This window comes from Cervus elaphus, chromosome 21, assembly GCF_910594005.1.
Source record: "Cervus elaphus chromosome 21, mCerEla1.1, whole genome shotgun sequence".
Classification (NCBI taxonomy): domain Eukaryota; kingdom Metazoa; phylum Chordata; class Mammalia; order Artiodactyla; family Cervidae; genus Cervus; species Cervus elaphus.
In genome coordinates, this window is record NC_057835.1 from 38,139,360 (window position 1) to 38,167,061 (window position 27,702).

General features: G+C 40.0%; 1 protein-coding gene across 9 annotated transcripts in view; it reads right to left on the bottom strand.

Moving 5' to 3' along the window:
• EYA1 (EYA transcriptional coactivator and phosphatase 1) overlaps nucleotides 1–27,702 on the bottom strand; it is a 181,010-nt gene that overhangs the window by 139,331 nt on the left and 13,977 nt on the right. For 7 of the 9 annotated variants that reach the window (XM_043880350.1, XM_043880348.1, XM_043880353.1 and 4 more), the window contains one exon: nucleotides 10,384–10,461. The exons of the other annotated variants lie outside the window; for them this stretch is intronic. In XM_043880350.1, coding sequence (XP_043736285.1) covers nucleotides 10,384–10,461 — 78 coding nt within the window. The remainder of the gene's footprint in view (nucleotides 1–10,383; nucleotides 10,462–27,702) is intronic. 9 annotated transcript variants of the gene reach the window in all.

The following is a 27,702-nucleotide window of genomic DNA, read 5'->3' on the forward strand; positions in this document are numbered from 1 at the left end:
ACCCATACACTCATTTACATACACACATTTACATATATGTACACATTTATATATGTATTTCCCCCTTTACCCTCAAATTCTTCCTGTTCTTTTCCTGATTAAGGTGCATATATGCTTTGGGTACAATTATTATACGATGTAATATGTTTGTTTTCTTTTTCTACTAATAATCACTGCAGAGGCTATTATTAATTATATTCCACATTAAGACTCTGTAAATTTCCATGCACCCCAAGTTTTATATATTTCCACAACATCACATCAATACAGTTATGTTTTTCAAAAATGTACTTTTCTAGCTTGTGTTCGGGAGAATAGTGGTGGATTTGCATTAGAATCTCAAAATCTATGATTAATCCTTTCCTGGTAAAGCAGACTGGCCTAACCCAGTGACAAGAGAATAGCTGGAGGTCAGTATTACTCTTCCAAGTTGCTAGATTTCAACTCTCTAGCTGTTGGTCTGCAAGAGACGGAGGCCAAATGAATAAGAGAAGGTCGGCTGGCCTGGCTGAGGTCCCCTCCCTCGTCTCTTGGCACATGTTGGGTTGCCACTCTATTCCAGGCATTGAGTTCCATGCTGCAGTTGCAAACATGCAAAGACAAGTCCCGGGTGTCACACGTGGGGAGGCCAACACAAATAGCCATGGGAGGACAAGTTAAATGTTGCAATTTATAGAAGGGAGAGGTTAGTGAAAGAACGCTTGGACCACAAGTGCTGCCACTGCCCGGGTCACCTGTGACTACAGTCTTTCTACTCCTCTCTTCTAGGCCTGGAAAGAGACCAAGGGCAGAGTAGATTTATCCAGTAGAGTTGCTGGAGAGGTAGTGTCTTCCCCGGATAATTACAGATGGAAAGGAAGTTTTTAAAAAATGAAACCACAACACAAGTATGTACTATAACACACAATGAACCCCAAAGCCATCTGATGATAGAAGCCACAGAAATCCCTTTTATTCTTTTCAAGTTCTATCCCTGTATTTTTCAAATTGTGGGTCATGACCCATGAAAAGACCCATGAATTCAACTTAACAGGCTCTTAAATTCATCTTAATAGGCTCCACTCAATAATTTTGTTTTTACAAACAAATAGAATAATAGAAGCTATCAGCATTATTATACAGGGTAAGGTAGGTTTGGAGAGGCTTCGATTTAGATTATATGCATCTTCTGTGTGTGTACAAATGAGGAAAGATTTAGGAGGCTACAGAGTGTGGTAACACAAGCACAGGTTCTGGAATCAGAATTTAATTTCAGCTCAGATTCAAGATCCAACTCTTCTATGAGGTCTTAGTCAAGTTGTTTGTTCCCTCTAAGCCTCGACAGGACTTCACAGGTGACTCAGTGGTAAGGAATCTGTCTCTCCCAAAGCAGGAGACTCAGGTTCGATTCCTGGGTTGGGAAGATACCCTAGAGGTGGGCATGGCAACCCACTCCAGTATTCTTGCCTGGTGAATCCCATGCATGAGAAGCCTGGCGGGCTATAGTCCATGGGGTGGAGAAAGAGTCAGACACAACTTAGCAACTAAACAACAAAGCCTTGACATGTTCTCATGTAAAATGATGATAATAATACTACCCACACCAGTAGACTGGCTATGAGGAGTAAATAAAATAATGACAAAAAGTGAATAATACAAAGTTTGTGTAAGAAATGCTTACCATCTCAGATTCCTAAATTCCCACTATCTTTGCCCTATATCTGCCCCTCCTTTTGTACTTTTAAGTCCACTCAAAGGACAGCATCACCATCTATAATATCCAGTAAAATGCTTAAAAACAGGATTCTTTGTCCCCATTTTATATATGGGGCTAGAAATTAAGTAACGCATCCAAACAAATAAGAAAGTTGGTATTTGAACTCAAATCTGCCCTTTCTTTCCACCCAAACATGCAATCTCCTCAACCCCTTCTTAGAAATCAGAAACTTCAGAATCATCCCATCCCCCTCCCCACATTATATAACTCTCAAGACAACCATCCCCAATCTAAAAGAGACTGCTGAGCTGTCTTCATTCTCCATTCCTACCCTCCAGTCCTGGGGTGGGTTCTCAGTAAGTCTTACCTGGCCTGGAACAAGAGCCATTGAGCTACTCTCCCTGTATTCTACCCCAGCCCTTTGACCCTCACTACTGCCACCATATTCTATATGGCAACTTCATGTCCATTCTCCAGCTTACAATGTTTCAACTACACTCACATTATCCATAGAAAAAGAAAAAGAAAAAGATCCTTGGCAGAATGTATCAAGATACTGAAGCATCCACCCACCCATGGGTTTAGAGTTACAGTGCATCCCTGGACTTGAAAACTGCCCATGCATGCCATGTATTTTCCCATCTGCTTTGGTTGTTCTTCATGTCAGATCCTACTGCCTCTTCTTTCCTCGGCCTGTCACTCACTCATTCCTCCACTGGGACTAAAACATCATTTTCTCTTTAGGATAATGTCTTCCTCCCCTGTACTTTTTGGAATGTTGTAAACACTGGCAATGTGACGCTTACCATACTAACAAACACTGGCATGATGGTTAGTGTATGTAATGTATAGGTGTTAGTTTCCTCTGCTAACCACGAGCTTCTGGGGTCAAGGACCTCCTACTCTCCTTTGTTTCCTGGCATCTGATAGGGCCCAGCATGTGGTAGTTGTGTGTGTGTGTGTGTTAGTTGCTCAGTCATTTCCAACTCTTTGCGACCCCATGGACTCTACCCCACCAGGCTCCTCTGTCCTAGTTTCTTCAGGCAAGATTACTGGAGTGGGTAACCATCCCCTTCTCCAGGAGTTCTTCCCAACCCAGGGATCAAATCTGGGTCTCTTGCATGCAGGCAGATTCTTTACCATCTGAGCCACCAGGGAAGCCCTCAGCATGTGGTAAGTTAGCAATAAACCATGTGTGTTTAATGAGACTGTGAAGTTTAGGTCAAAGGCAAAGTAGAATTTTTAAAATCATAATGACATGAAACTTAAATAACATTTAAGTTATTTATAGACTTGCCATATAATATAAATGGGAGTTTTCCTTATCAAATAGATGCGAATAAGAACCTATAATGCTGCCCAAGTGTCCTGCTTTTTCTCTGTGTGCACTTAAAACTATTGACCATGTAATGACATATAAACAGCCACATCCTTGGGGCTTTCTCATTCAAACCCCTATGATCTCCATGTAGCTTAAATTCAAGAATCTTCTGCCTTCTACCTACAGTACTTTCTCCCTTAGTTGCCTAAAACACTTTTAACTTTTTTTAAAGTAATAGTCAAAGAATTCAGGTTAATTGCAATTTCATGAGACCAGAATAGCCTAAGGTAAAAAGAATGCTCCCAGGCCATTTATCCAGGTAAGTAAAATGGCCCTCACACCACAGGTAAACTCCACAGGATGGAGGCCAGAGCCCTGGGACACAGGGACAATGGCTCCTTCTCTGTTTTAGCACACTTGTCTCCTATCACTTCACACTTTCTCCTACCTCTCATGTGTAAATTAAAGAAGCTCCCCAAATACTACTGTGGGAAGGGAGAGAAGGCCCTGAGATAAGTAAAGTCCAAAAGCTGGAGAATCCTTTGAAAAGGTTGATAGAAATATCAAAATTAGCAAGTCCTCAGTTCACGGCTCCCCTGGGCTCCCTCTCGTTCATTCAGAATCATTCAGCTGGACAGTCAGCTCAAAAGCCTAAAAGCAAGTTCTGATTCTCCTCTTTCCCTCATATCCTTTTATCTTAAGTCCAGCCAGCTCTCCCTCCCAAATATAAGCTAAAAGTGACAACTTTTTATTTTTTTATTTTATTTTATTTTTTATTTTATTTTATTTTCTCTCATCTGCCACTCTACTCCAATCACCAATGCTGGCTGTGACCAGCGGAGAGGACAGCCAGGATACCTCCTTCCCTCCTTCTCCCTCCACTCCTCTCCCCTATTAGGAGCCGGGCAACTACATTCTGCCTTGGTGACTCCTCCAGGAGGCATGTGAGCTAACATGCTCTTCCAACATCTTGTTATGAACTAGGAAGCACGGGTCTCCCTGTTTCTCCTTATCTTCTCCTAAAGAGAATGTTCTACGTGACAGTCAGTGACCTCTTAAAAACATGAATTAGATCATCATGTCACAACCCCCACTTGCCCTCAACTCCAAGCCCTGTTATTCCCTCACTTCCCTAAGAGCTCTGCTCCGACGCCCTCTCCTCAGAGGAAGCCTTCCTCTAAAAGAGACCCCTACCCATTCTTCACTATAGACTTTGACCTGCTTTTGTTTTCTTCAAAGTACTTTTCACTGCCTATTTATTTACACTGCTACTTATCTATTTATCATCTGTCTCTCCCACAAGAATGAAGGTTCTATTAAAAGAGTAACCTGCTTACTTTTTCACCACCATGTTGACCCACAGCCTCGCACACTGCCTGGCACATAGTAGGTGCTCAATACATAATTGTTGAATGAATGAATCAGATCCCCAAAGGTAGATCTTTCTGTGAACAATTACAAAGAAATCATATTTTGTCACACAAGATGTTTTTTCTCCTCCAGAAATTTCCAATTTTCAAATACGCCAGATATCAACTTTACATGATCAATATCATCAACTGGCATGATGAAAACAAATGAATAACAAATTTGGGCTTTGTGTAAGTGGAAGCAGCAGCAGGTAAAGATATTTTGCAATCCCTTCAAGCACATTATTTTCAACCGCAATTGTTCTCAACATTTAAATCATTAAAGTATTGCTTTTCATTGGTCATTCTCATCACTGTATTTTAAAAACATAATAAACAATCTTGCATTTTTCAATTCAGCCACATGCATTGGAAAATCAACCTTTCTCCTCTCAGTCTCCCCACACCAGGATACCTGGTGAATTCCCTGGAAAAGAGTGAGCCTCGCTACCTCCTTAGAGATTTAAGATGCTACAGCTCATTGAAGGACACAGGTGGAAATAGCTATTACCAATGTCAGGATGACTCTTCTTCTTCATTTTCTTTGATACCCATTTCCTTAAGATACCTAGAATATTTGAGATATGAATTTTTAAGCTATCATGGAGAAGGAAGGAGGCATATTGACCTCAGAGATAAAGACCATCTTGGAGTTAATGTCTGGAGATTCCTTTCTCCAGCATCCTCTTCCCTTAGAAACCCTAAGTCCTATTCATAGTCACTCTAGCATGCCACTGGTTTTGCATCTTTACTCATGAAAGAGAGGGAGGAAGAGAGTAGGGGAAGGAGGATAGGAGGAGGAGGAAGAGGAAGAGAGAAGAGAAAAACTAAAAAACAATAGAAAATGAAGGTCCATCCCCATGTTGTTCTGTGTCTGCTATGCTTTGACCCGATTCCCCAGCTCATGTGATCCTTTCCTCTGTGTCCAACAGAGACCACCAATCTACGGCAAACAAGATCCTCTACAGCTTCAGTCTCTTCACCAAACAATCTCTCCACCTTCCACTAAGTCCACCTTTAAGGCCCTAACATTTTTTGCATATCTTTTCCCAGTAGAGGCTGCTCCTTCTCTCAGATTCCAGACTCATAAAGACCTGAAAATACATCCTCCTTGTTGTTTCTCCCAAACCACTGTTTTTCTGCTGTCCCAGGAAATCCTCCCATCTCTGAAGTTCATGACAAATCTTTAACACTTCCATGAATGACCCATCACCTAAGAACTGCCTCGAGTTTATAAAAAATTTTAGTATTAGACTGCATCCTGACATATCCCAACATCATCTTGGGTCATGCATCCAGTGCTTTCTCATTGAGTCTTGGCCTCAACTCTGGTCTTCTACTCTGGTCAACCATGAAAGCTCAAGACCACATACTGGACTTCCTTCTCCAGCCCAGCCTTAAACCATAACAGCACCAACTGATTCACTTGTTTATTTACAAACATGTACTGACCACCTCCCATGGACTCCAGTCCATAATAGCCACTGGGACGCTAAGTGTGAACAAGACAAAAAGAATCTTGATTCTCATCGGGCCATGGTTTAGCAGGAGGAAGTGAAGTGAGTGAAAGTTGATCAGTTGTGTCCAACTCTTTGCGACCACATGGGCTGTATAATTTGTGGAATTCTCCAGCCCAGAATACTGGAGTGGGTAGCCATTCCCTTCTCCAGGGGATCTTCCCAACCAACCCAGGGATTGAACCCAAGTCTCCCATATTGCAAGCAGATTCTTTACCATCTGAGCCACCAGGGAAGTCTGGTGGAGGAAAGACAATGCAAGATAATTTTTAAAGGGCTGATAAAGGCTGAGGAAGGGAAGTACAAGGAACCAACTCCAGAAGCATGAAATGGGGACCTGAGTTTTGAGATTAAAGAAGAAACATCCTCTTTTCACAGGATTTTTATTCCTTATTCCCATCTTATCTGTTCTCCAAGCCATCATCCAAGAGATGCAGGACCCCTGACATGTTCTCTTCTCTCAATTTATTAGCCCCTTCCTTCAGTCTTTTCTACCTATTCTAGTTAGGCAAATAGTTATTTGAAACTGGTCTTTTACTGATGCCCTCAGTTCTCTTCTCATATTGAGTCACTTCAGAGAAAAAAGCAGAAGCCATCATTCACTCATGTATTCAAAATGTATATAGTAAATATCTGAGTGCCTGTGTTGTGAAAGTGTTAGTCGCTCAGTTATGTCGACTCTTTTGTGACCCCATGATCTGTAGCCCACCGAGGAAATCCATGGGATTTCCCAGGCAAGAATACTGGAGAGGGTGGCCATTCCCTTCCCCAGGACCTCTTCCCAACCCAGGGACCGAACCCAGGTCTCCTTCACTGCAGGCAGATTCTTTACCGTCTGACCACCAGGGAACTCCAATCTGACTACCTAACAAATGCCAGGTACTTTTTCAGATGTCAGGGATACAAATGAATAAAAGAAGACTGAATCCCTGCCATCTCAAGCTTACATTCTGATGGGGGTGAGAGACCAACAATAAACCTAATACACAACTGAATGCTATAGCTTGTAAATGGTTCTGTATGTCGTTTGGTGGAGAGGAGATTCAGCATTTAGAGAGATCAGAAGTCTTGACTGACAGTTTTGTAACACTGAGTAGGGTGGTCAGAGGTGGGATGTGAAGGTGATGGAGTCAGGCAGGTACCTAAGTAGGTACCCGGCAGCAGGACTGCCCTTGCAGAGACCCTGATTAGAGGAAGAGCAGGAGGCAAGGGAGGCAGGCAACAGGATCTGCTGGGCATGCAAGCTCCCTGTAAGGATTGGGAGCTGCTGGAGGGTTTGAACAGAGGAATCAGGCAGGAATTCCCTATCTTGCCTCCTACTTCTTCTCTTCAAACTCATCTGCATTACTTCCCATTCATCTTTCCTGAGGTTTCTGTGGAAAAGCTATTCTTTTTCCAGGCTGATTCACTCTCGTTTTGAATGTAAGCCATTGCTATCTCATCAAGCTTGCCTCTACCTTTCACACCTGCCTTTATATGGCATCCCAGACCACCCTGACCTTCTAAATATCATCATCAACCCTTCAACCGTCTTTCTAATGGACCATCATCTCTCTTCTTCTTTTACTATCTATGGACATGAAAGACATTTTTCTCTTCCCTGTCTCCACTTTCTCATTCATTAAGTTATTCATTCATTCAGTAAACTTTATGAGAACATACTACCTGCTAGGAACTATGCTTAAGACACAGAGGCAGGACACATGGGCCAGTGGGCACAAGGGGAAATGAAGCTCGCTTGTCCACTTTGTCCACTAAAACTGGTAAATCCATCCATTCTTCTCATTTTTTAACTTTCCTATTTTGAAATAATTTGACAATTGCAGAAAAGTTGCAAGAATAGTAGAAAAACTTCCCAGATATCATTCACACAAACTTCCCAAATGGTAACATTTTCTGAGATTAGCTTTTATTCTTTCTCTATATATACGTGTGTGTGCATGTATGCACCTGTATAGCTCACATTTTTTGGACATGTGGATATGATACCTCTTTACACATAAATATTTAGTGCATATTTCTTAAAAACAAGAAATTTCTTCACCACAGGACTGTGATAAAAATCAGGAAAAACACTGATGCAATGCAATACCATTATTCATAGATACTTTGAGATTCATAAATACTTTGGGATTATTCATAGATAAGTATGGTAAACGTAGTAATCATGTCTTTGCAGTATGTGATTCGTAACTTGCACTTTAAAATGATGCCCTTTTAAAACTATGACTTCTATACATATGCTGTGCAAAAAAATCATGAAAAAGGCAGAATGAATGAGTCGGTGGTTTGTTCACCACCAACTCCCAGAACTTGCTCAAACTTGTGTCCGAGTTGGTGATACCATCCAACCATCTCATCCTGTCATCTCCTCCTTCTCCTGCCTTCAATCTTTCCCAGCATCAGGGTCTTTTCTAATGGAGTCTTTTCTAATGAGTCAAGGTCTGTTCTAATGAATCAGTTCTTTGCATCAGATGGCCAAAGTATTGGAGCTTCAGCATTAATCCTTCCAATGAATATTGCCAGCACCCTATTTCATGTCTTCACTATTTCTTGCCCAGATGAAAGAAAAAAAAAAAAAAACCTAACTGTTCTCTACCCTTCTGCTCCCCAGCCTTCCTTCCATTCTGCCCAAGTCATTCCATAAGGGAATATGATCATGCAACGTTCTTCCTCTGGGGCCACCCATGGCACTCAGGATAAAACACACACAACCATATGGAACACCCCTGCCTGTGTCAATTCTGGCCCCTGTCCCCCCATGCAGCACCACACGCCCCGCCACTCACACCAGACACACCAAGGAGGTTGATCCATCAGTGGCTCCTCCAAGTTCCAAGCCTCTTTGCCTTGGTCTCCTCCCACAGAATGTGCCATCCGTCCTGCTTCCCTCATCCTCAAATTCTATGTGTGCTTTATTGCTACTCATTCTTAAAGGCGGAGCATAGACACCTCCAGAAAACCTTCCCTGACCAGCCCACTCCAACTCAGTTTCTTCCCGGGTGTTCTCAGGGGTTCCCAGGCTTCCCGCTGGCATCATCGAACTGAACTGTGATGGCCTGGTGATTAGGTTGCCCTATTAAGCCACAAGCCAGGACCGTTTTCACACCTCTTTGAATACATAATAGCACGAAGCACACTGCTTGGCATGAGTCAAATCCCAGTAAATGCTTCACAAAGAACTACAGGTCTAACATTTTACTTCCCATTGCCTCTAGCTGGTACCATTAGCATAAATGTTGTGCATCTGCATTTTGTTTTATATCTACATAATGCGTTTTAGTTGTGTTATATGTGAAATGATCCTGAGAGCTGGATGAACTCAATCACAAATTTACAAAAGTAGAGCATTTCCAATGGAGAGCTTTCATAAACACAGCAAACTACTTGAATAGGGTTAAACACTGAAGAATTACTTCTGATAAAAGTGATTTTTTAATGGAAAGAGTCCAAGCTGGGTAATTTGACAAAGATAAACTCAATTCTCACAGTGAATTTATTATCACAGTCACTTTTTTTAATCAGGAATTTCATTGTAACGGAGGTGAAACACAGATATTTTGTTTGTTGGAGGCAGACTTTATCGATGTGAAAGAGATGAAAGACCAGCTTAATGATCTAAAGCTGCTTTACAAAGTCTAATCTCTAGTGGATACGACAGTTACTTAGGAGAATGACTTGACAAGTCAGTTTAGTGGGTATCAGAAGCCAGTATTTTGCTTGACTAGAAAAATCACACAGGGACTTCCCTGGTGGTCCAATGGCAAAGATCCATGCTCCCAGTACAGGCGGCCCGGGTTTGATCCCTGGCCAGGTTCCCTTGTGGCTCAGCTGGTAAAGAATCCATCTGCAATGCAGGAGACCTGGGTTCGATCCCTGGGTTGGGAAGAGCCCCTGGAGAAGGGAAAGGCTACCCACTCCAGTATTCTGACCTAGAAAATTCCATGGACTGTAGTCCATGGGGTCACATAGAGTCAGGCACGACTGAACGACTTTCACTTTCAGGGAACTAGAGTCCACATGCTGCAACTAAGGGTTTGCATGCTTCAGCTAAAGATCCCACACGCCACGCAACAAAGACCAAAGACCCTGCGTGCCGCAGCTAAGACCCAGAACAGGCAAATAAATAAATCGTTTTTATTTTTTATAAATAGTTTTTAAAAGAAAAAGAAAAATCACACAGATGAGAGACAAAAGGAGTCATTAACATAATAAAGATAATTTCGAGAACAGCACCCATTTTTATTTTTTTCCTCAAAAATCTTCAGCATCACACTAAATAAAAACATCAGAATTGCAAATATGTGACTCTGAGAAAAACTATTTGGTATTACATAGCGAATATACACATACATATGCATCTACACACATACATTTGTACATGTATAAACCACAAAAAATGTTTCATATTAATGTGAAAATCTAATATTTATTCCTTACCTGAACCTGAGAAATTGTCTAAAGACCCGTCTGCTGTTGTTGAAACTATTTCACTGCTGCTCATTGGCTCTGTTTTAACTACAAAAATAAACAACATATATCATGTATCCAATTAATAGTTATTTGTAAACGCACAGTAGAGAAGATATAACATTCAAAAATTTTTAAGAAAATAATCTAAAAATCAACTCTTTCATATTAGCATATAAATCAGATTGATATTCCTAAAAGAGCCTTTTTTAAAGAAATTCACCTTGAGTTTTTCTAAGGAACCTACTGTGACAAGTAACTTTTAAAAGAAACAACTTTAAACTAAAAGTTGCTTTCTCAGTTATCTAGCATGGCTGAAAAACAGAGTGCTCACTTTAATGGATTATTATTACCACCCAGCCACACAAAGCCACTAATTCATCAAAGTCTAACGTACACTTAGTACCAAAACCACACTAAATATAAATGAAGCATAAATAAAATTTTCCACTTAAAAATAATAATGATAGCAGACAGTTGGTGGAAAACATAACCTTTGGTAAAGTCCCTGGGTCTATAAATTAAAGACATTTATATTTATGCTATTGGTTCTCCAAAGCAAATCCACTCTACTGTTATAATGATGGGATTATTACAGATAAGCCAGAACACCTTTTCCCCCTAGTTTTATATTTTTTTAAATAAAAAGATAGAACCATTATCTTCCCGAGAAATTACTAGTAAAGTGCTATCATTGGAATTTGCCCAGCCCACTTTGTGGAAGTTATACATCCCTATTAACAGGTTTTCAAAAAGAGTGTTACAATATTTCAGAGGTTACCTAAAAATCAATAACATGTATCCCAAAATGAAGGCCACAACGAGAGAATATTTGGGGAGGCTTCTCTCACCATGTAAATACATTGTGGAATGGGGAAAGATGGAGAAAATGCAGCTTTTCCTTCCCTTAACACTACCAATCTCATATAAACATAAGGCAAAGGACAAATTCACCCTCTTGGGCCTTCAAATCTTCCACTCGTGCATAATGGGTAGTTTAAAATACACATTATGAATAGTTGCAGCAGATACTCACTTTCAAAAAAATTAATTATTTAGACTGTCTCTAAACCAAGATGAAAAATAAAATTAATTCAAAACATTAATTATTTAAACTGTCTCTAAACCAAGTTGAGTCCAAAGGGAATCACTTCAACTGACTGTTCTAATGTAGAACAAACAATAGTGTGATTGAAGTTTTCACTTTTCCACTTCTTCTTTCAGATTAGAAGTCTTAGTTGATGCTAATAAATTCTGATATAAGCCTGTATTTCCCTCTTCTCTTCACGCCTCCAAGAAACCTAACAGTATTGCTCTTCATAATCATCACACTGCCGCAGATTCAGGGAGCCAGCGACACCAGTGCTGGTGCGGTTTCCTGCTCACTTACCACATCCTTACCCTACTGCTTTAAAAAGAATTCATGTAACGCCCTGTACATACAAAGCAATAGTTCTATTTCACTCTGTACTTGACAGATTACCATTGGGATCTGAACTTAGTATCAAATATCACATGACCAGAAAAAGACCAGAGCTATGCCCAAGAGGAATAGGTCCTACAAAGCACCTACTACGTGTGAGAGTCTATAGACATTCTAACTAATCCCTTGAAATAATTCTACAAGTAGATCTCAGAAGACAACGCACAAACTCTCCAGTTTCACATGCAAAAACTGAAATCAGAGATATAAAGAAACTGCCCAAGTTGCCAAAGTGGGATTTCATGTTAGATATTTTTTTATTCCAAGGCTGAAAACACTGGCAGTTAAGTGGCACATCCCAATAATAAGGGCTACTTGACCACACAGGGCAGCAATGGAGGTACTGCCACACTCTGTAGACATAACGGGAAGCAAAACCCCTACAGTCCTTGTATTCCTAGAGTGATAATGCTTCCAGGCTAGAGAACTCACTGGCAGATCTCAAGTGGAAGGTCCACACTCACCTGGCTGCCCGGGAAAGATGGTGAAGAAGAAATTTACAGTGTGTGATGTTAGCCCAGGTGACTCCTAAGTCTTTGCCAAATCTGAGGTCCTTGATTCTGTAGACTGGACTGCAAAATTCATGAAAGCTTGACTCTGCCTAACTACTGCTACCTTTGTACCCCTATGACCCACCCGAGCTACTCTCCATATTTGGCTTAATCAAGTAGCTTTCACTCCCAAGAGGCATATTTAATTGTCCTTGAGAGGCCATTAAAAATATGCAAAAAGAATAGGAAGGAAAAGAAAGGGGTACTTAACCTTTTAGGCCTCAAGCCCATTGCTTTTTGCCATTGTTCAAATATACTCATCCATAGACTAAAGAATAAAGACTCCTGTTTCCTGATGAATCCATTTTTTTTAAAGGCTCACTGTTACAGAGAAGAGCCAGTTCATAAAGTAACTACCAGAATATTCGTGATCTTATCAGGTACTGTAGGTCAACCTGCCATCACCAGCCACCTGATGCTACAGAGACTGGTGACTTACTGTGATAGAAAATAGTTTCTGAATGAAAGCCAAATAAACAGAGACCACTTCTGGCTCTGGGCATGCCAAGCATACACCCACCAGAAGATTAACAAAGACAAGATAATAATCCTGTGGCCACCAAAGCTTTACATATCCTTACTAGTGCCATGACATTTATAAATATGTCATAAGTGACATAATAAAGCACCTTACCAAAGCTCTGAATTTAAAAACACAACATACTGGATTTTTAAAGTTTGATCATTTTAAGGTGCTGTTATGTCTGACAATAAGGATCTTTTCTACACTACCTATCCGAAAAGAAATCTATGAATAACCTGTTTTCCTCTAAATAATGGTAGGATTCTTCTATCTCCACCACACTTTTTCCTTTGCTATATGATTTCATTCTTTCAGAAAACAGCAACTTTTATTCTCTTTTGCCCCCACTCAAGAATCTGTCTTTTCTCTACCACTCTGAATTTTCAATCTCCTATCTGATATTTAAGGACTCACCCTTTAAAAAATACTCAGAAATCCGTCTTCCCCACTTTAATCTCCCTGATCCTTTCAACAGCTTCAGCTAACCATGCACTTTAGGCTTGAGCTATACTGGGCAACTTGCTATATCCTCCAGAGGTACCACACACTTCCATCTATCAGTGCCTCTGAGCTTTCGTTTTGAAGGCAAATAATTCAATACCCACCATAAGACTTTGTGAAGTTATTCCATCTCTTCAACACTGATTATCTCCTCTTCAAAATTTAAGAAGTGATATCTACAGTGGCATTTACATACGGAATCCACTCAACCATAAAATAAAGAATAAAATCTTTCCATCTGTGATAGCATGAATGGATCTTGAGAGTATTAGTGAAACAAGTTAAAAGAGAAAGAAAGACTGTATGATTTCACTTCTTTGGGGAATCTACAAAGCAAAACTCACAGATAGAGAGAACAGATGCTCACAATACAAAGTGGTTGCCAAAGGGGGTTTAGCGGGCGGGTGAAATGGATGAAGGGGGTCAAGAGATACAAACTTCCAGCTGTAAGATAAATAAGCCATGGAGAGGGTGACTACAGTCAATAATATTATACTGCATATTTGAAAGTTGCTAGGTTCCTGTCACAAGAAAAAAAAAATGTTATCTACATCCTAGGAATGCAGTAACAATCCATAAAATGTATGTAAAGTACCTGGCATACAGAAGGAGCTGAAACTATATTTATCATCATCATTAGTAGCAGTATTATATAACTACTATACTGAATGCCTTCCTCCTAGGGGATAGTACAGGGAGCAACAGGGAATAGAGTTAAAATATATAATAAATAAGTGAATGAATGAATAAAGGAAACAATAAAGAGTTAAAAGCACCAGCTTTGGAATTATCAGCTGAAGTTCAATCTAGATTTGCTATTAAAACAGTATGAACCTGGAAACGTGACTCAATTTCTCTGTGCCTCTGCTTCCTCATCAGTAACTGGAGACAATACACTCATGAGAATATTTTAAAAAGATAAATGCTTATAAATCATTGAACACTGAGCTAGGTCCAGATGCCATGCTTTTATAGTTAGTCTATCATTAGAGTGTCTTATTAAAATGATGATGAGAAATCAAAGTGGTTTCTTCTGGGACAGAATCTGTTACAAACTTCACATTAAAGTGAAGCTTACCCTTTGAAAAGTAAATGAGAAAAATCTGAAGCTAAGTGGCTTGTCTAAGATCAACCATGAAGCCATTGCCTCAGGACAGCCAAAATCAAATCAAGGTAATTTGGATGTAACAAGAAGGCAGGACTAAATCATGATTATATTAATAAAACATACACCTCTGTCATTACAATCAGTGTATACTCTTTCTGAAGAAATGGACTAGAGAAAGGATGCTGACCACGGCAACTGTGATAGAAGATTCCAGGAGAAAATGTGGGCATCTCTCTCTCCAGCACTATTCAGGGTGAATATACTATATGTTAGAGCTTCCCAGGTGACATTAGTGGTAAAGAACCCGGCTACCATGCAGGAGACATAACAGACACAGGTTTGATCTCTGAGTCAGGAAGATCCCCTGGAAAAGGAAATGGCAACCCATTCCAGTATTCTTGCTGGGAAAATTCCAAGGACAGAGGAGCCTGGCGGGCTACAGTCCATGAGGTCACAAAGAATCAGACACGACTGAGACGACGGAGCACGCACGCATACTGTATATGGCCCATGAAAGAGAACCCTGTTTTGATTCATCATAAATTTAAGTGGAGACAGATCTATCACATCACTCTCAAGATCAACCAACTAACCCAATCATACCATGATTCCATGCTCACCAAGCAACTTTATTATTGATGCAACATCCATATATCTTCTTTGCAACAATACCCCGATATTTGGTTACTTGGTCTCAACAACTTCCATTACTTCATCCCAAGGGACTATTTCCCTTCTGCCTCCCCTAATTTTAAAAACAGGCAGCAGAACTATTTACAATAGCCAGGACATGGAAGCAACCTAAATGTCCATCAAGAGAGGAATAGATAAAGAAGATGTGGTATGTATATACAATGGACTATTACTCAGCCATATAAAAGAATCAACTAATACCACTTGCAGCAACATTGATGGTCATATTGAGTGAATTCAGTCAAGATAAAGACAAATATTATGATACCAATTATATGTAGAATCTTAAAAAATGGTGCAAATGAACTTATTTATAAAACAGATACAGAGTCACAGATATAGAAAAACTTTTGGTTACAGGAGGTAAAGTGGGAGAAGGGATAAATTGGGAGACTGAGATAGACATACACACACTATATAAAACAGATAATAAGGCTAATTAAACCAATATAGGGACTTCCCAGGTGGTGCCAGTGGTAAAGAATCCACCTGCCAATGCAGGAGATGCAAGAGATGTGGGTTCAATCCCTGGGCCAGAAAGACCCCCTGGAGAAGGAACTGGCAAACCACCCCAGTATTCTTGCTTGGAAAATTCCATGGACAGAGGAGCCTGGTGGGTTACAGTTCATGGGGTTGCAAAGAGTTGGACATGACTGAGCACATATAAACACATCATCACATATGCATATGACTGTTAGGGTTACTGATGAAAAATTCTAGTTTGCTTTCCAGGTGGCAATCGTGGTAAAGAACCCATGTGCCAATGTAGGAGGCATAAGAGACATGGGTTCAATCCCTGGGTCGGGAAGATCCCCTGGAGGAGGGCATGGCAATCCATTCCAGTATTCTTGCCTGGAGAATCCCATGGACAGAGGAGCCTGGCGGGCTATAGTCCATAGGGTCTCAAAGAGTTGGACATGACTGAAGCAACTTAGCAAGCACTCACAAACCAATATAAAATAGATAACTAATACTGTACAGAACAGGGAACTCTACTTAATACTCTTAAGGGCTTATATTGAAAAACAATCTACAAACAAGTGGATAAAAGCATCTATTTTAACTGATTCACCTTGCTATACACCTGAAACTAACACAACCTGTAAATTAACTACACTCTCATAAATTTTTTTAATAAAAGCAAAACCAAAATCTAAATAAATAAGCAAATAGGCAGATCTCTCCTAATTTAAAAAAATCTTTTCTCAACCATTATCTATTTCTCTCCCTTCTTTCATCACTAAGTTTTCTAAAAATCTGCCTTTGAATTCTTAGTATCTACTCTCTCTTTAGTCCTCTGCAACATCCCTTTATAGCTACTATTTTACTAAAAAGATTTTAATTGCCTAATTCAAACTCTTCTCCATCCTGATTTTCCTTAATTTTTCTGTAGAATGGGCCTTCCTCTGACATTTTTCTCATCATTGATCAATACAACACAGCAATGTTTCCCTGTTCTCCTTGTGGTTTTTCCTCTGGACTGTTCTCCTCTGCATACTCTGTGGTTCGATAATTGTACTTCCTCCTTATCCAACTAAATTTTCCTTCACAATCATGTCTTTCCTTGCAACCATTTAAAAAAATCTTTTCCATGTAGACAACTCTCAAATCTTTATCCACACGTACAACTTTTTCATGGAGACCAATCCTCACATTCCAATTGTGCAATGCCCTTGTCTGGATCAAGGGCAAATCAAGTGCTCAAATGCAATCTCCTCATCCTATCCTTTTGTAGTGGGCAAGCCATCTAGACTGAGTGTTTCACGCTGATTCCTCCCAGCAACTCTTTCCTCACACTCCACTGTTAATCTATCATCTCTACCATTCTAATCCTTCGCAACCACTTTTCCCCTAATTTCACAGTCACAAGCCTAATTACTGTATACCTCTTCTCTCAGAAAAGCTAATCAGTTGGCCTTTCAGTCTGTCTTTATCTTGAACAGAGATATTTATCTTTCTATAGACTAGACTGGAGCAAGTCACTCTGCTGCTGAGGTCTTCAACAGCTTTTCATTTTCTTTGGAATTAAGTTATCATAACTTTATCACTGGAAAAGACCCTGATGCTGGGAAAGACTGAAGGCAAAAGGAGAAGAGGGAGGCAGAGGATCAGACGGTTAGACAGCATCACTGACTCAAAGGTCATGAATCTGAGCAAACTCTGGGAGATAGTAAAGGACAGGGGAGCCTGAAGTGTTGCAAGCCATGGGGTCACAAAGAGTCAGACATGAATTAGCAAGTGAACAACACCACCAACAACTTTATCGTATTCTTAAGGCCCTCTATAAGACCAAGCCTTTTTCTTTTTTTTTGCTTTCTATGCCACTTCCTTTATACACACTTTGTATAACAACTAGTAACTTACAGGAATACGAGAGCACTACAAAATAGGCACATCCTATTTAATCATTCCAACTTTGCTATCTGACACTTATCTACATTTTATAGACAAAGAATCACACACCCAAACAAACCAACCAACACTAGCCTACCAAACTGGCCTACCAAATGTTTAATACTTCCTCAGTTCCACAGTATTGCTAGTGCCTTTCTTTCTGATGTTAAATGTTCTACAATTTCCACTGATCTGAATCCTTCATGGTTCAGTCGAAGTCCCATTTGCTTTGTGAAGATTTGCCTGATCTACTACTCAGGGGTTATGCTTCTTTCCCTTGAGCCACTAAATCTGAGTTTGTACCTCATTTAGAACACATATCCTATTCAACCTTGTTTTACATTTCATAGTCTTATCCAAATATGATATAGATTTCTTTATAGTTGGAACTCCAGCTTTTTATATCCCTATAGAACATAGCCCAGTGCTTCACACATAAGTGGAACTCAATATTCACTGAAGAAATGGATGAAGGTAAAAATGTACAACTGACTTTGAAAAGCAGATTACAACTGACTTCATACCTCTGGGCACATTGTATAGGGCAATTAAACACACTGTATATGATTAAACTGAAAATTATATTTTATTCCTCCGAAATTATCACTGTCAACTTCTACGCAGGTTCTTATAAAACCTCTCACTCGCAGGACACATTTCCCTCATACTATTTCGAGCGAAGTACTCTTTGGAGAAGATATATTCACATAAAGAATATCAATCATTGGTTTTGTATATTTAGAGAGAATCCTTCCTGATCTTTAAAAAGAGAGATAAGTAAGTCACATATATTTAATAATTTGTGGTCCTGATCAGTCCAAGGCAAAATATTAGATACTGCTATAAGCAAACCTTTACACAGACCTTTAAAGAGCTACATCACACAAGATTATGCTGTACAGATAATAAAGAACCTATAAGACAAAACCATAACCATTGTAATGTTAAGTTATAGTTTGGATTCAATGATAGTATCACTCACAGATTTAATGAGTACCCTATCTCAAGTCAATAAAGCAGAAATAGATGTTTTTCTGGAACTCTCTTGCCTTTTCAATGATCCAGTGGATGTTGGCAATTTGATCTCTGGTTCCTCTGCCTTTAGCAAGAGAGTTCCAGAAAAACATCTATTTCTGCTTTATTGAATATGCTAAAGCCTTTGGCTGTGTGGATCTCAATAAACTGTGGAAAGTTCTGAAAGAGATGGGAATACCAGACCACCTGACCTGCCTCTTGAGAAACCTATATGCAGGTCAAGAAGCAAGTTAGAACTGGACATGGAACAACAGACTGGTTCCAAATAGGAAAAGGAGTACATCAAGGCTGTATATTGTCACCCTGCTTATTTAACTTACATGCAGAGAACATCATTAGAAACGCTAGGCTGGATGAAGCACAAGCTAGAATCAAGATTGCCGGGACAAATATCAATAACCTCAGATATGCAGATAATACCACCCTTACGGCAGAAAGTGAAGAAGAACTAAAGAGCCTCTTGATGAAAGTAAAAAAGGAGAGTGAAAAAGTTGGCTTAAAGCTCAACATTCAGAAAACTAAGATGATGGCATCTGGTCCCATCACTTCATGGGAAATAGATGGGGAAACAGTGGAAACAGTGGCTGACTTTATTTTGGGGGGCTCCAAAATCACTGTGGATGGTGACTACAGCCATGAAATTAAAAGATGCTTGCTCCTTGGAAGAAAAGCTATGATCAACCTAGATAGCATATTAAAAAGAAGAAACATTACTTTTCCAACAAAGGTCCATCTAGTCAAGGCTATGGTTTTTCCAGTGGTCATGTACGGATGTGAGAGTTGTACTATAAAGAAAGCTGAGCACCGAAGAACTGATGCTTTTGAACTGTGGTGTTGGAAAAGACTCTTGAGAGTCCCTTGGACTGCAAGGAGATCCAACCAGTCCATCCTAAAGGAAATCAGTCCTGAATATTCATTGGAAGGACTGATGCTGAAGCTGAAACTCCAGTATTTTGGCCAGCTGATGTGAAGAGCTGACTCATTTGAAAAGACCCTGATGCTGGGAAAGACTAAGAGCAGGAGGAGAAGGGGACGACAGAGGATGAGATGGTTGGATGGCATCACCAACTCAATGGACATGGGTTTGGGTGGACTCTGGGAGTTAGTAATGAATAGGGAGGCCTGGCGTGCTGCGGTTCATGGGGTTGCAAAACTTCGGACACGGCTGAGTGACTGACCTGACTGACTGACGATCTCACGTCATCAGGCAGAAGTAGAAATGTATGTTTTTAAAAATGTGACACAAAAAGTGGCATCAAGGGATACCAAAGGCATATAGAAAAAGAATGGATAAAATTACATGAAATGTGAAAGTAAAAGATAGCAATATTCCTACATTTATATATTTTATTTTAGACATAACTGAATAACTAAAAGACTATAAGCAGCCATTCAACTATTTCTCCTTTATTGAAAATAATATATATCCATGAATTAAATGATTTTCCTTTGGTTAATATCCATTTGGAAAACAAGGTATCCCTTTATGTTCAGATTGGTTTTACAGTCTGGAATATGATTATGAGTACTCTAAAATTTAACTTCCTCTTCTTTTTCTTAAAAGGGGTTCCCTGGTGGCTCATATAGTAAAGAATAATCTGCCTGCAATGAGGGAGACCCAGGTTCAATTCCTGGGTCAGGAAGATCCCCTGGAGAAGGGAAAGGCTACCCACTCCAGTATTCTTGCCTGGAGAATTCCAGGGAGAGAGGAGCCTGGCGGGCTACAGTCCATGGGGTTGCAAAGAGTAAGACAACTTTTCAAAATAGCAATACTATCTATCTTATGAAAACCAAATCAACACACATAGACTAAACTTGAACTTAAGGGTATACACAGCCAACAAGGAATGTTGGTCAATCAAAACTCGTTATTCACAGGAAGTATAGCATATTGGAAGGGCACTGCACAACGACTTATGTAGAGGTCTAGACTAATTGACTTTTTGGTGAAAGAAATGATACTTGGTAAATATCCTTTGAAATATCCCTTTGAATGTTTGACTCAGTGGCTTCTAACCTTCTGGAGAATGAAGCCTTCTTTCTAACATCAAAATATTTCAAAACCCAGATGATAGCCTATTTTTAATCTGTTGATTGGGAAAGTGCCCGATAACAAAAACCCACTGTGAATTTTCAGACAAGAAAATTTGTTGTGATTTCATAAACATAACAGAACATCCATATATGAAAAAGAATTAAATAAGGATTCCAGTTTTGTTGTTGCTGTTCGGGCTCCTAACACACAAAATTCAGGCAGATCTCAGGAGCCGCCATTTTGCTACACCTGTCTCCCTCAATCCAATCTACCCTCGAAATTGCTGCCAGATTCATACCTAAAACACTCGCACCATATCAACCCTCATTCAAAATATTCAATGGCTTCTCTACTGGCTCCAGGATGAAGTCCAAATTCCTTAGCCTAATATTCAGGGTCCTCCACAGTTTGGCTCCAGATGATCTTTCCAACTTTATCTGCTATCAATTCCTTTTTCAGCTCCACTAGTCTCCTCCCTGTCTCCAACATTATCCTACCTTTGTTCATATTGGTCCCTCATTTAGAATGCATTCCATCTCTTCTCAATCTATTCAGGTTCTACCCATTTCCCAAACACTCAGCTCAGATTCCATCTCTTCCCTGAAGCCTGGCCAGACCTCAGCAAGCTGAAGAGCTCTTTTCTCTAAACTCTGAGAGCACTTTTGTTTGACTCAGTGGCTTCTAACCTGGAGAATTAAGCCCTCTTTCTAACACCAAAATATTCCAGAACACAGATGATAGCCTAATTTTAATGTGTTGATTTAAAGTGCCTGATGACAAAAACCCACTGTGAATTTTCAGACAAGAAAATTTGTTGTGATTTCATAAACGTAACAGAACATCCATATATGAAAAATAATTAAACATGTATGTGGTCTGTTAATCTTAAATGCCATTTGATGACTTTTAACAAATACCTACATTTAGATGCTACTGTGTTATAAGAATGCAAGCACAGCACAATGGCCTGAAAAGACTGCTCCAATTTTAAGAATTAAGGTAGCAATGTAATAGTCTCAACTTACGGCATAGGCAATATTTATGTAGAATTTTCACCTGGAAGAGTAATCATTTTAAAAATAGCTTATGTTTCTTGAGCGTTTACTACATGTCAGGCATTGTGCTAAGCACCTTACAAGTAATAGCTTATTTTGCTTTTCGTGGCAACTTCATGAGATATTTACTGTAAGTGTCACATTTGAAAGATGAGAAAATCACAGCTTAAAGATGTTTATAAACTAGCCTAAGGTCACACAACTAGGTTTCAAATATCTTTGATTACCATACCTTTTATGAAACCACTGAAAAGTCAAATGTTGTTCAATGAGGGTTTTATCATCCTTAATCACTTAATCTCTGATGGAGAGCCTAACAATCAGTGAAGGGCACAGCAACAGGAATGTCCCAGAAGAGCAAGGCATTGAACAAAAGTGTATCAGTGCATGCTGCAAATTAGCGAATGCTAAAACAAACTAGTGTATGAAGACCGGAAGCAGATGGGCTGGCTCAGGTTCAGAACCTCAATCATAACAATCTGGAAAAACGGTTTACTTGCCTAAAATGTAATCAACCTACCAAATTTACATCTCAGATCGTACCCTTTTCCCATGCTTCACCAAACCACAGGAGCACTCAGACCTAAATCATACCCACACTGGGTATTAATTGAGCAAGTACTTATGGAGTACTCCAGGTACTCAGAGGACCTACAAAGGCTATCAGGGGAAGTGAGGATCTCCAAGGGAAGTAAATCTCTCTTTCCATGGAAACACTGCAGTAGCCATTCTCAGTAGATATGTTTGCTAAAAAAAAAAAAAAAGTCACCTGTATTATTCTTTACTAATAGTTGCTCTTTGAGCAGGTAGTAGATGGCAGTGACTGGAGTTAGTATTTTAAGTCTATAGCTGAAGAGAAGGTATAATCTGTTTGTAGGACACGTATTAAGTGAACCTTAAATATGCATTCCTATATACATTAGGTGGAGACAAATACTATTTGATTCCACGTACACAAGCTGCCCAGAATAGTCAAACACCTACAGTAAAGTACACTGGTAGATGCCAGGGGCTGGGGGATGGAGTGGTGCAGCAGGCGGATGGGGACTTGGTGTTTAATGGGGACAGAGTTTCAGTTTAGGGAGGTGAAAAATTTGGTAGATGGATGATGGTGAGAGTGCCCAACAATGTAAATGTACTTAGTACCAATGAACTGTACAGTTAAAATAGTATATTTTATGTGACTTTTACCACAATAAAAAAATTAAAAAAAAAATAACCTCGAGCCTCCACTAGGTGAAATAGATCCAGTAATAAAGGTGCAACCCCCATTTTACAGTGGGGAGGGCAGAGGCTCAGAGATCTTAGTCGCTCAGTCATGTCCAACTTCTTATGACCCCATGGACTGTAGCCCACCAGGCTCTTCTGTCTATGGAGTTCTCCAGGCAAGAATACTAGAGTGGGTTGCCATTTCCTTCTCGAGGGGATCTTCCCAACCCAGGGATGCAACCCTCGTCTCTTATGTCTCCTGCATTGCCAGGTGAGTTCTTGACCACTAGTGCCACCTGGGAAGCCCAAAACTAGGGGACAACTCGGGCTTGTCTGGGATCAGAGATCTTACATGATAATAACAAAACAGCCAACGGATATTAAATATTTCCTAGGAGTCACTGTGTTCTAAGTGCTTTACCAACTCATTTAACTATCTTCACATCCCGAGAGGTAGAAACTTTTCATTTTACAGTCCAGGAAGCTGAGATAGAAACAGTTCAGTAATTATTCAGCATCGCACTCACTCTCCAGCAAGTGGCAGGGCTGGTATCCTCATTTCAGAGCCTTCCCCCAGTCCTCTGCTCTCTCTCAAAACCTGTATGTCAGTTACAGAGTTATGACGCTGAGATTTTAAGTCCAGGTTAGTCTGATTGCAAAATCCATCCTCTTACTATCATGCAATACTGCTTTGCTACATATATATATTTTATATTGTCCATTCTCTGTTTTCCTTAGGGCAAGTATCAGAAATTTGTGCTGAAATTGTAATATATAAATAAGTACATGATTTCAGATAAAAATGCCCTCATAACTTCTTACCTGCAGTCTTTTCTCCCTACCTATCACCCACTGGAAAAGACCCTGATGCAGGGAAAGACTGAAGATAGGAGAAGGGGATGACAGAGGATGGCATCACTGACTCAATGGAAATGAATTTGAGCAAACCCCAAGAGATGGTGAAGGACAGAGAAGCCTGTGTGCTGCAGTCCATGGGGTTGCAGAGAGTCACATATGACTGAGAAACTGAACAACAACAAATCATCTACTGAATCAAAGTTTCAAAACACTACCTAAGTGTATTTCTCAGACACAATCACATTACTCTCCTATTCGCAAGCCTTCGGGTCATCCAACTCTCTCAGGCTTGAATTCAAACTCCTGAACTTGGTACATAAGGTTGTAGGTTGTTCATCATCTGCTTGGGTGACTGTCTTAGTCCCATCCCTGAGCACTCTACCCATATGTCTCACTTCCCCTGCCACACACAGTCCCCAGGATTAGGGATGGCTTTGCTCCTTCCTGGCATAGCATCCAGTGTTTTTCTACCTCTCCATCAAGATTCAGTTTAAGTATTACCAGTGTACAGACACTATCCTCAATCACCACAGTCATGGCTGGGTATCCCTTATCCTCTGGAGAATACAGTCCTGATCATCAAGTATGGTGGTCATCTGACTACAGGACTGCAAATCGCAGGAGACTATGAACTGCTCCTTGCTAGAATGCTATGTGGTAAATTTCTAGACATAATCAGTTTATAACTATTTCTTGAATTAACAAGGAAATGGTGGATATACAGTATGATCTATATTCTTATACAATATGCATATTCTTTTCACTGCAGTATGTATATATCTTTGCCCCTCTAATTTTTTCACCTTAAAAATGACCTCTAGCCATAACTCCTTGCCATGTATGTAAAGATATTAAACCTAAGTGTACAAACTGCTTGATCTTTTTATCATTCAGCTGTTTCTTAGACTATGTGAAAGTTGATTCATCACTGATAAATACTACTAAGTCCAAGTTGAAGTTTCCATTTTTGAAACAGTTAATTAGTACATATCAAATGCAAGTCAGTTGAGTTCAGTCACTCAGTCGTGTATGATTCTTTGAGACCCCATGGATTGCAGCACACTAGGCTTCCCTATCCATCACCAACTTCCAGAGCTTGCTCAAACTCAGGTCCATCAAGTCAGTGATGCCATCCAACCATCTCATCCTCTGTCGTCCCCTTCCTCCTCCTGCCCTCAATCTTTCCCAGCATTGGGGTCTTCTCCAAAGAGTCAACTCTTCGCATCAGGTGGCAGTGAAGTATTGGAGTTTCAACTTCAGCAGCAGTCCTTCCCATGAACATTCAGGACTGATTTCCTTTAGCATTGACTGGTTTGATCTCCTTGTAGTCCAAGCGGCTCAAGTCAGTTACGATGGCGCAATTTCAAACTCAGCAGCAATGTTGACTGAGGATGTTCTCTGGATGAACAGCCTATGGCTACTGTAGGAACTGGTCTGTGAAATGATCACTTTCAAAATCTGAAAATTGGGCTTGAGTTAACTATTGAACCTGTTAATGCTTTGTAAATAAAATTAGTGAGTCTACTAAAGAGCCTCTTGATGAGAGTAAAAGAGGAGAGTGAAAAAGCTGGCTTAAAATTCAACATTCAAAAAACTAAGATCAAGGCATCCAGGCCCATCACTTCATGGCAAATAGATGGGGAAACAATGGAAACAGTGATAGAGTTTATTTTCTTGGGCTCCAAAAACACTGCAGACGGTGACTACAGCCATGAAATTAAAAAAGACGCTTGCTCCTTAGAAGAAAAGCTTTGACAAACCTAGACAGAGTATTAAAAAGCAGAGACACTGCTGACAAAGGTCTGTACTATGGTTTCTCCAGTAGTCATGTATGTATGTGAGAGTTGGACCATGATGATTGGATGGCATCACCGACTCAATGTAAATTAATTTGTGCAAACTCTGGGAGATGGCGAAGGACAGGGAAGCCTGGGGTGCTACAGTTTCATGGGGTTACACAGAGTCAGACACGATTTAGCAACTGAACAACAAATGATTATAATCATTCACTTGATTAGTATGCAATAACAAATACATGCTGACTGTTTATTCACTACCAAGCTTTCTGCCAGGCGCAGAGAACGCAGTGGTAAACAGGTCTATCCCTGCCTTTGAGGACTCATGAGCCTCTAATAGGTGAAATACATATAATAAATGGAAGCTGTAGCTCTTTCATTGGGTAATAATCTTAGATAAGGTAACAAAAAATCTTAAGGCAGATTAAGTATTTCAGTAAGCATTAAGCTTTTAGGCTACTGGGGAGTCTGTGTTTTTTTTTTTAGTATAAAGGATGTAGGCTTTAAAATCAGCCTGACATGCTGTTGAATCTCTTTTCCAACACAGATACTATGCTGTATAGACAAATCACGAACTCTTTAAAATGAGGTACAAAGAAGTTCTCCTAATCTTTTTGAGGGTAAAACAAATAAGGTAGGTGGAAGGAATAAAAGATGTGTTCAGATAGCTAGTAAGAACTCAATCTGTTCAGCTCATAGCCCTTATTTTGCTAAAATAGTATTCTTCCCACACAAAAGTCCCCTTACAGTAACAGACACAGTGAAAAGATAGGGAAGTATTTTAGATTTTGATTTAATTTTATGAAAGAAAAAAATCTCTGATTTGTATCAGAGGGAATACTTTAAATACCTCCTTGAAATGTGTATGGTAGAGTCTGCCCACCTTTTCTCAGTGTAACAGGATACCAGAAGCATGGAATAGAACTGAAAAATCTGCAAAACCAGCAAACTATTTTGTATTAGGTTAGTTAAATGTTTCAAACACACTTTTTGGCCAACCAAACACATAATCATAGTAAGAGTTTAGTTATAAACTACTTGGGGGTTCTGAAACTTAACATAAATCCTTGATTTGCTTCTCAAAATTTATGCCCTCTTTTAATAAAGGCAATATTTAGCAGTCTTCGCGGATAGCTATGTAATAGATGACTTTTTCCTACCCAAAGTGAAAATGGAAAAATAGAAAATCTGCAATTATGTGCATAATTTTCTATTATATGTTCGGAGGCAAAAGGAGGAGAATAAATTACTCTTAGACCTTACCCTAAGTAAGCAAGATGAGAATAACCATGTGTGTGTATGTGTGTTCTAAGTCACTTCAGTCGTATCCGACTCTTTGCAACCCTATGGACGGTAGCCCATCAGATTTCTTTGTCCACGGGATTCTCTAGGCAAGAATACTGGAGCGGGTTGCCATGCCCTCCTCCAGGAGATCTTCCCGACCCAGGGATAGAACCTGTGTCTCTTATGTCTCCTACCACTAGCTCTACCTGGGAAGCCCGAGAATAAGCATACACATACACAAAACCACACCTCTTTTATCTATATCCTGCTCACCCCACGTCTTCAGGCACCCTCAGAAATTAGCAATTACTTAAAGCAGAGAATCCATGATCAAAGGGATAAGAATTAGCCTAAATAACTGGCACTCACTGAAGATTTGCGTATCTCTCTGGCGGAAACCATAAGTTTCTCCCAGAGACGGGATGTCCTTAAGGAGATACATCTTTCTGTTCCTATGAAAGTTTTAGCCCAGCCAGGGAAGAGGTGAGCCAGAACTATTAGGTATTGGAAATAGATGAAAACTGTCTATATTCAGGTCATTAGTTTATCAAGAAGCTTGGCCTCCTAGAAACTCTGAGCCTTTTCCAGGCAGTATTGGAGTCACCGTATATTAAAGATACAGTTAGTGATATACAATCAGCTAGGGTACGTTTGCTAACCTGTAAGCCCCACACATGACACCCCCCTTGATTCTTCCCACTTGACCTCCTCTACTCCCTGTCATCCTCTCTCCTGTTCTTAGAACGTGCCGTGCACATCCCAGC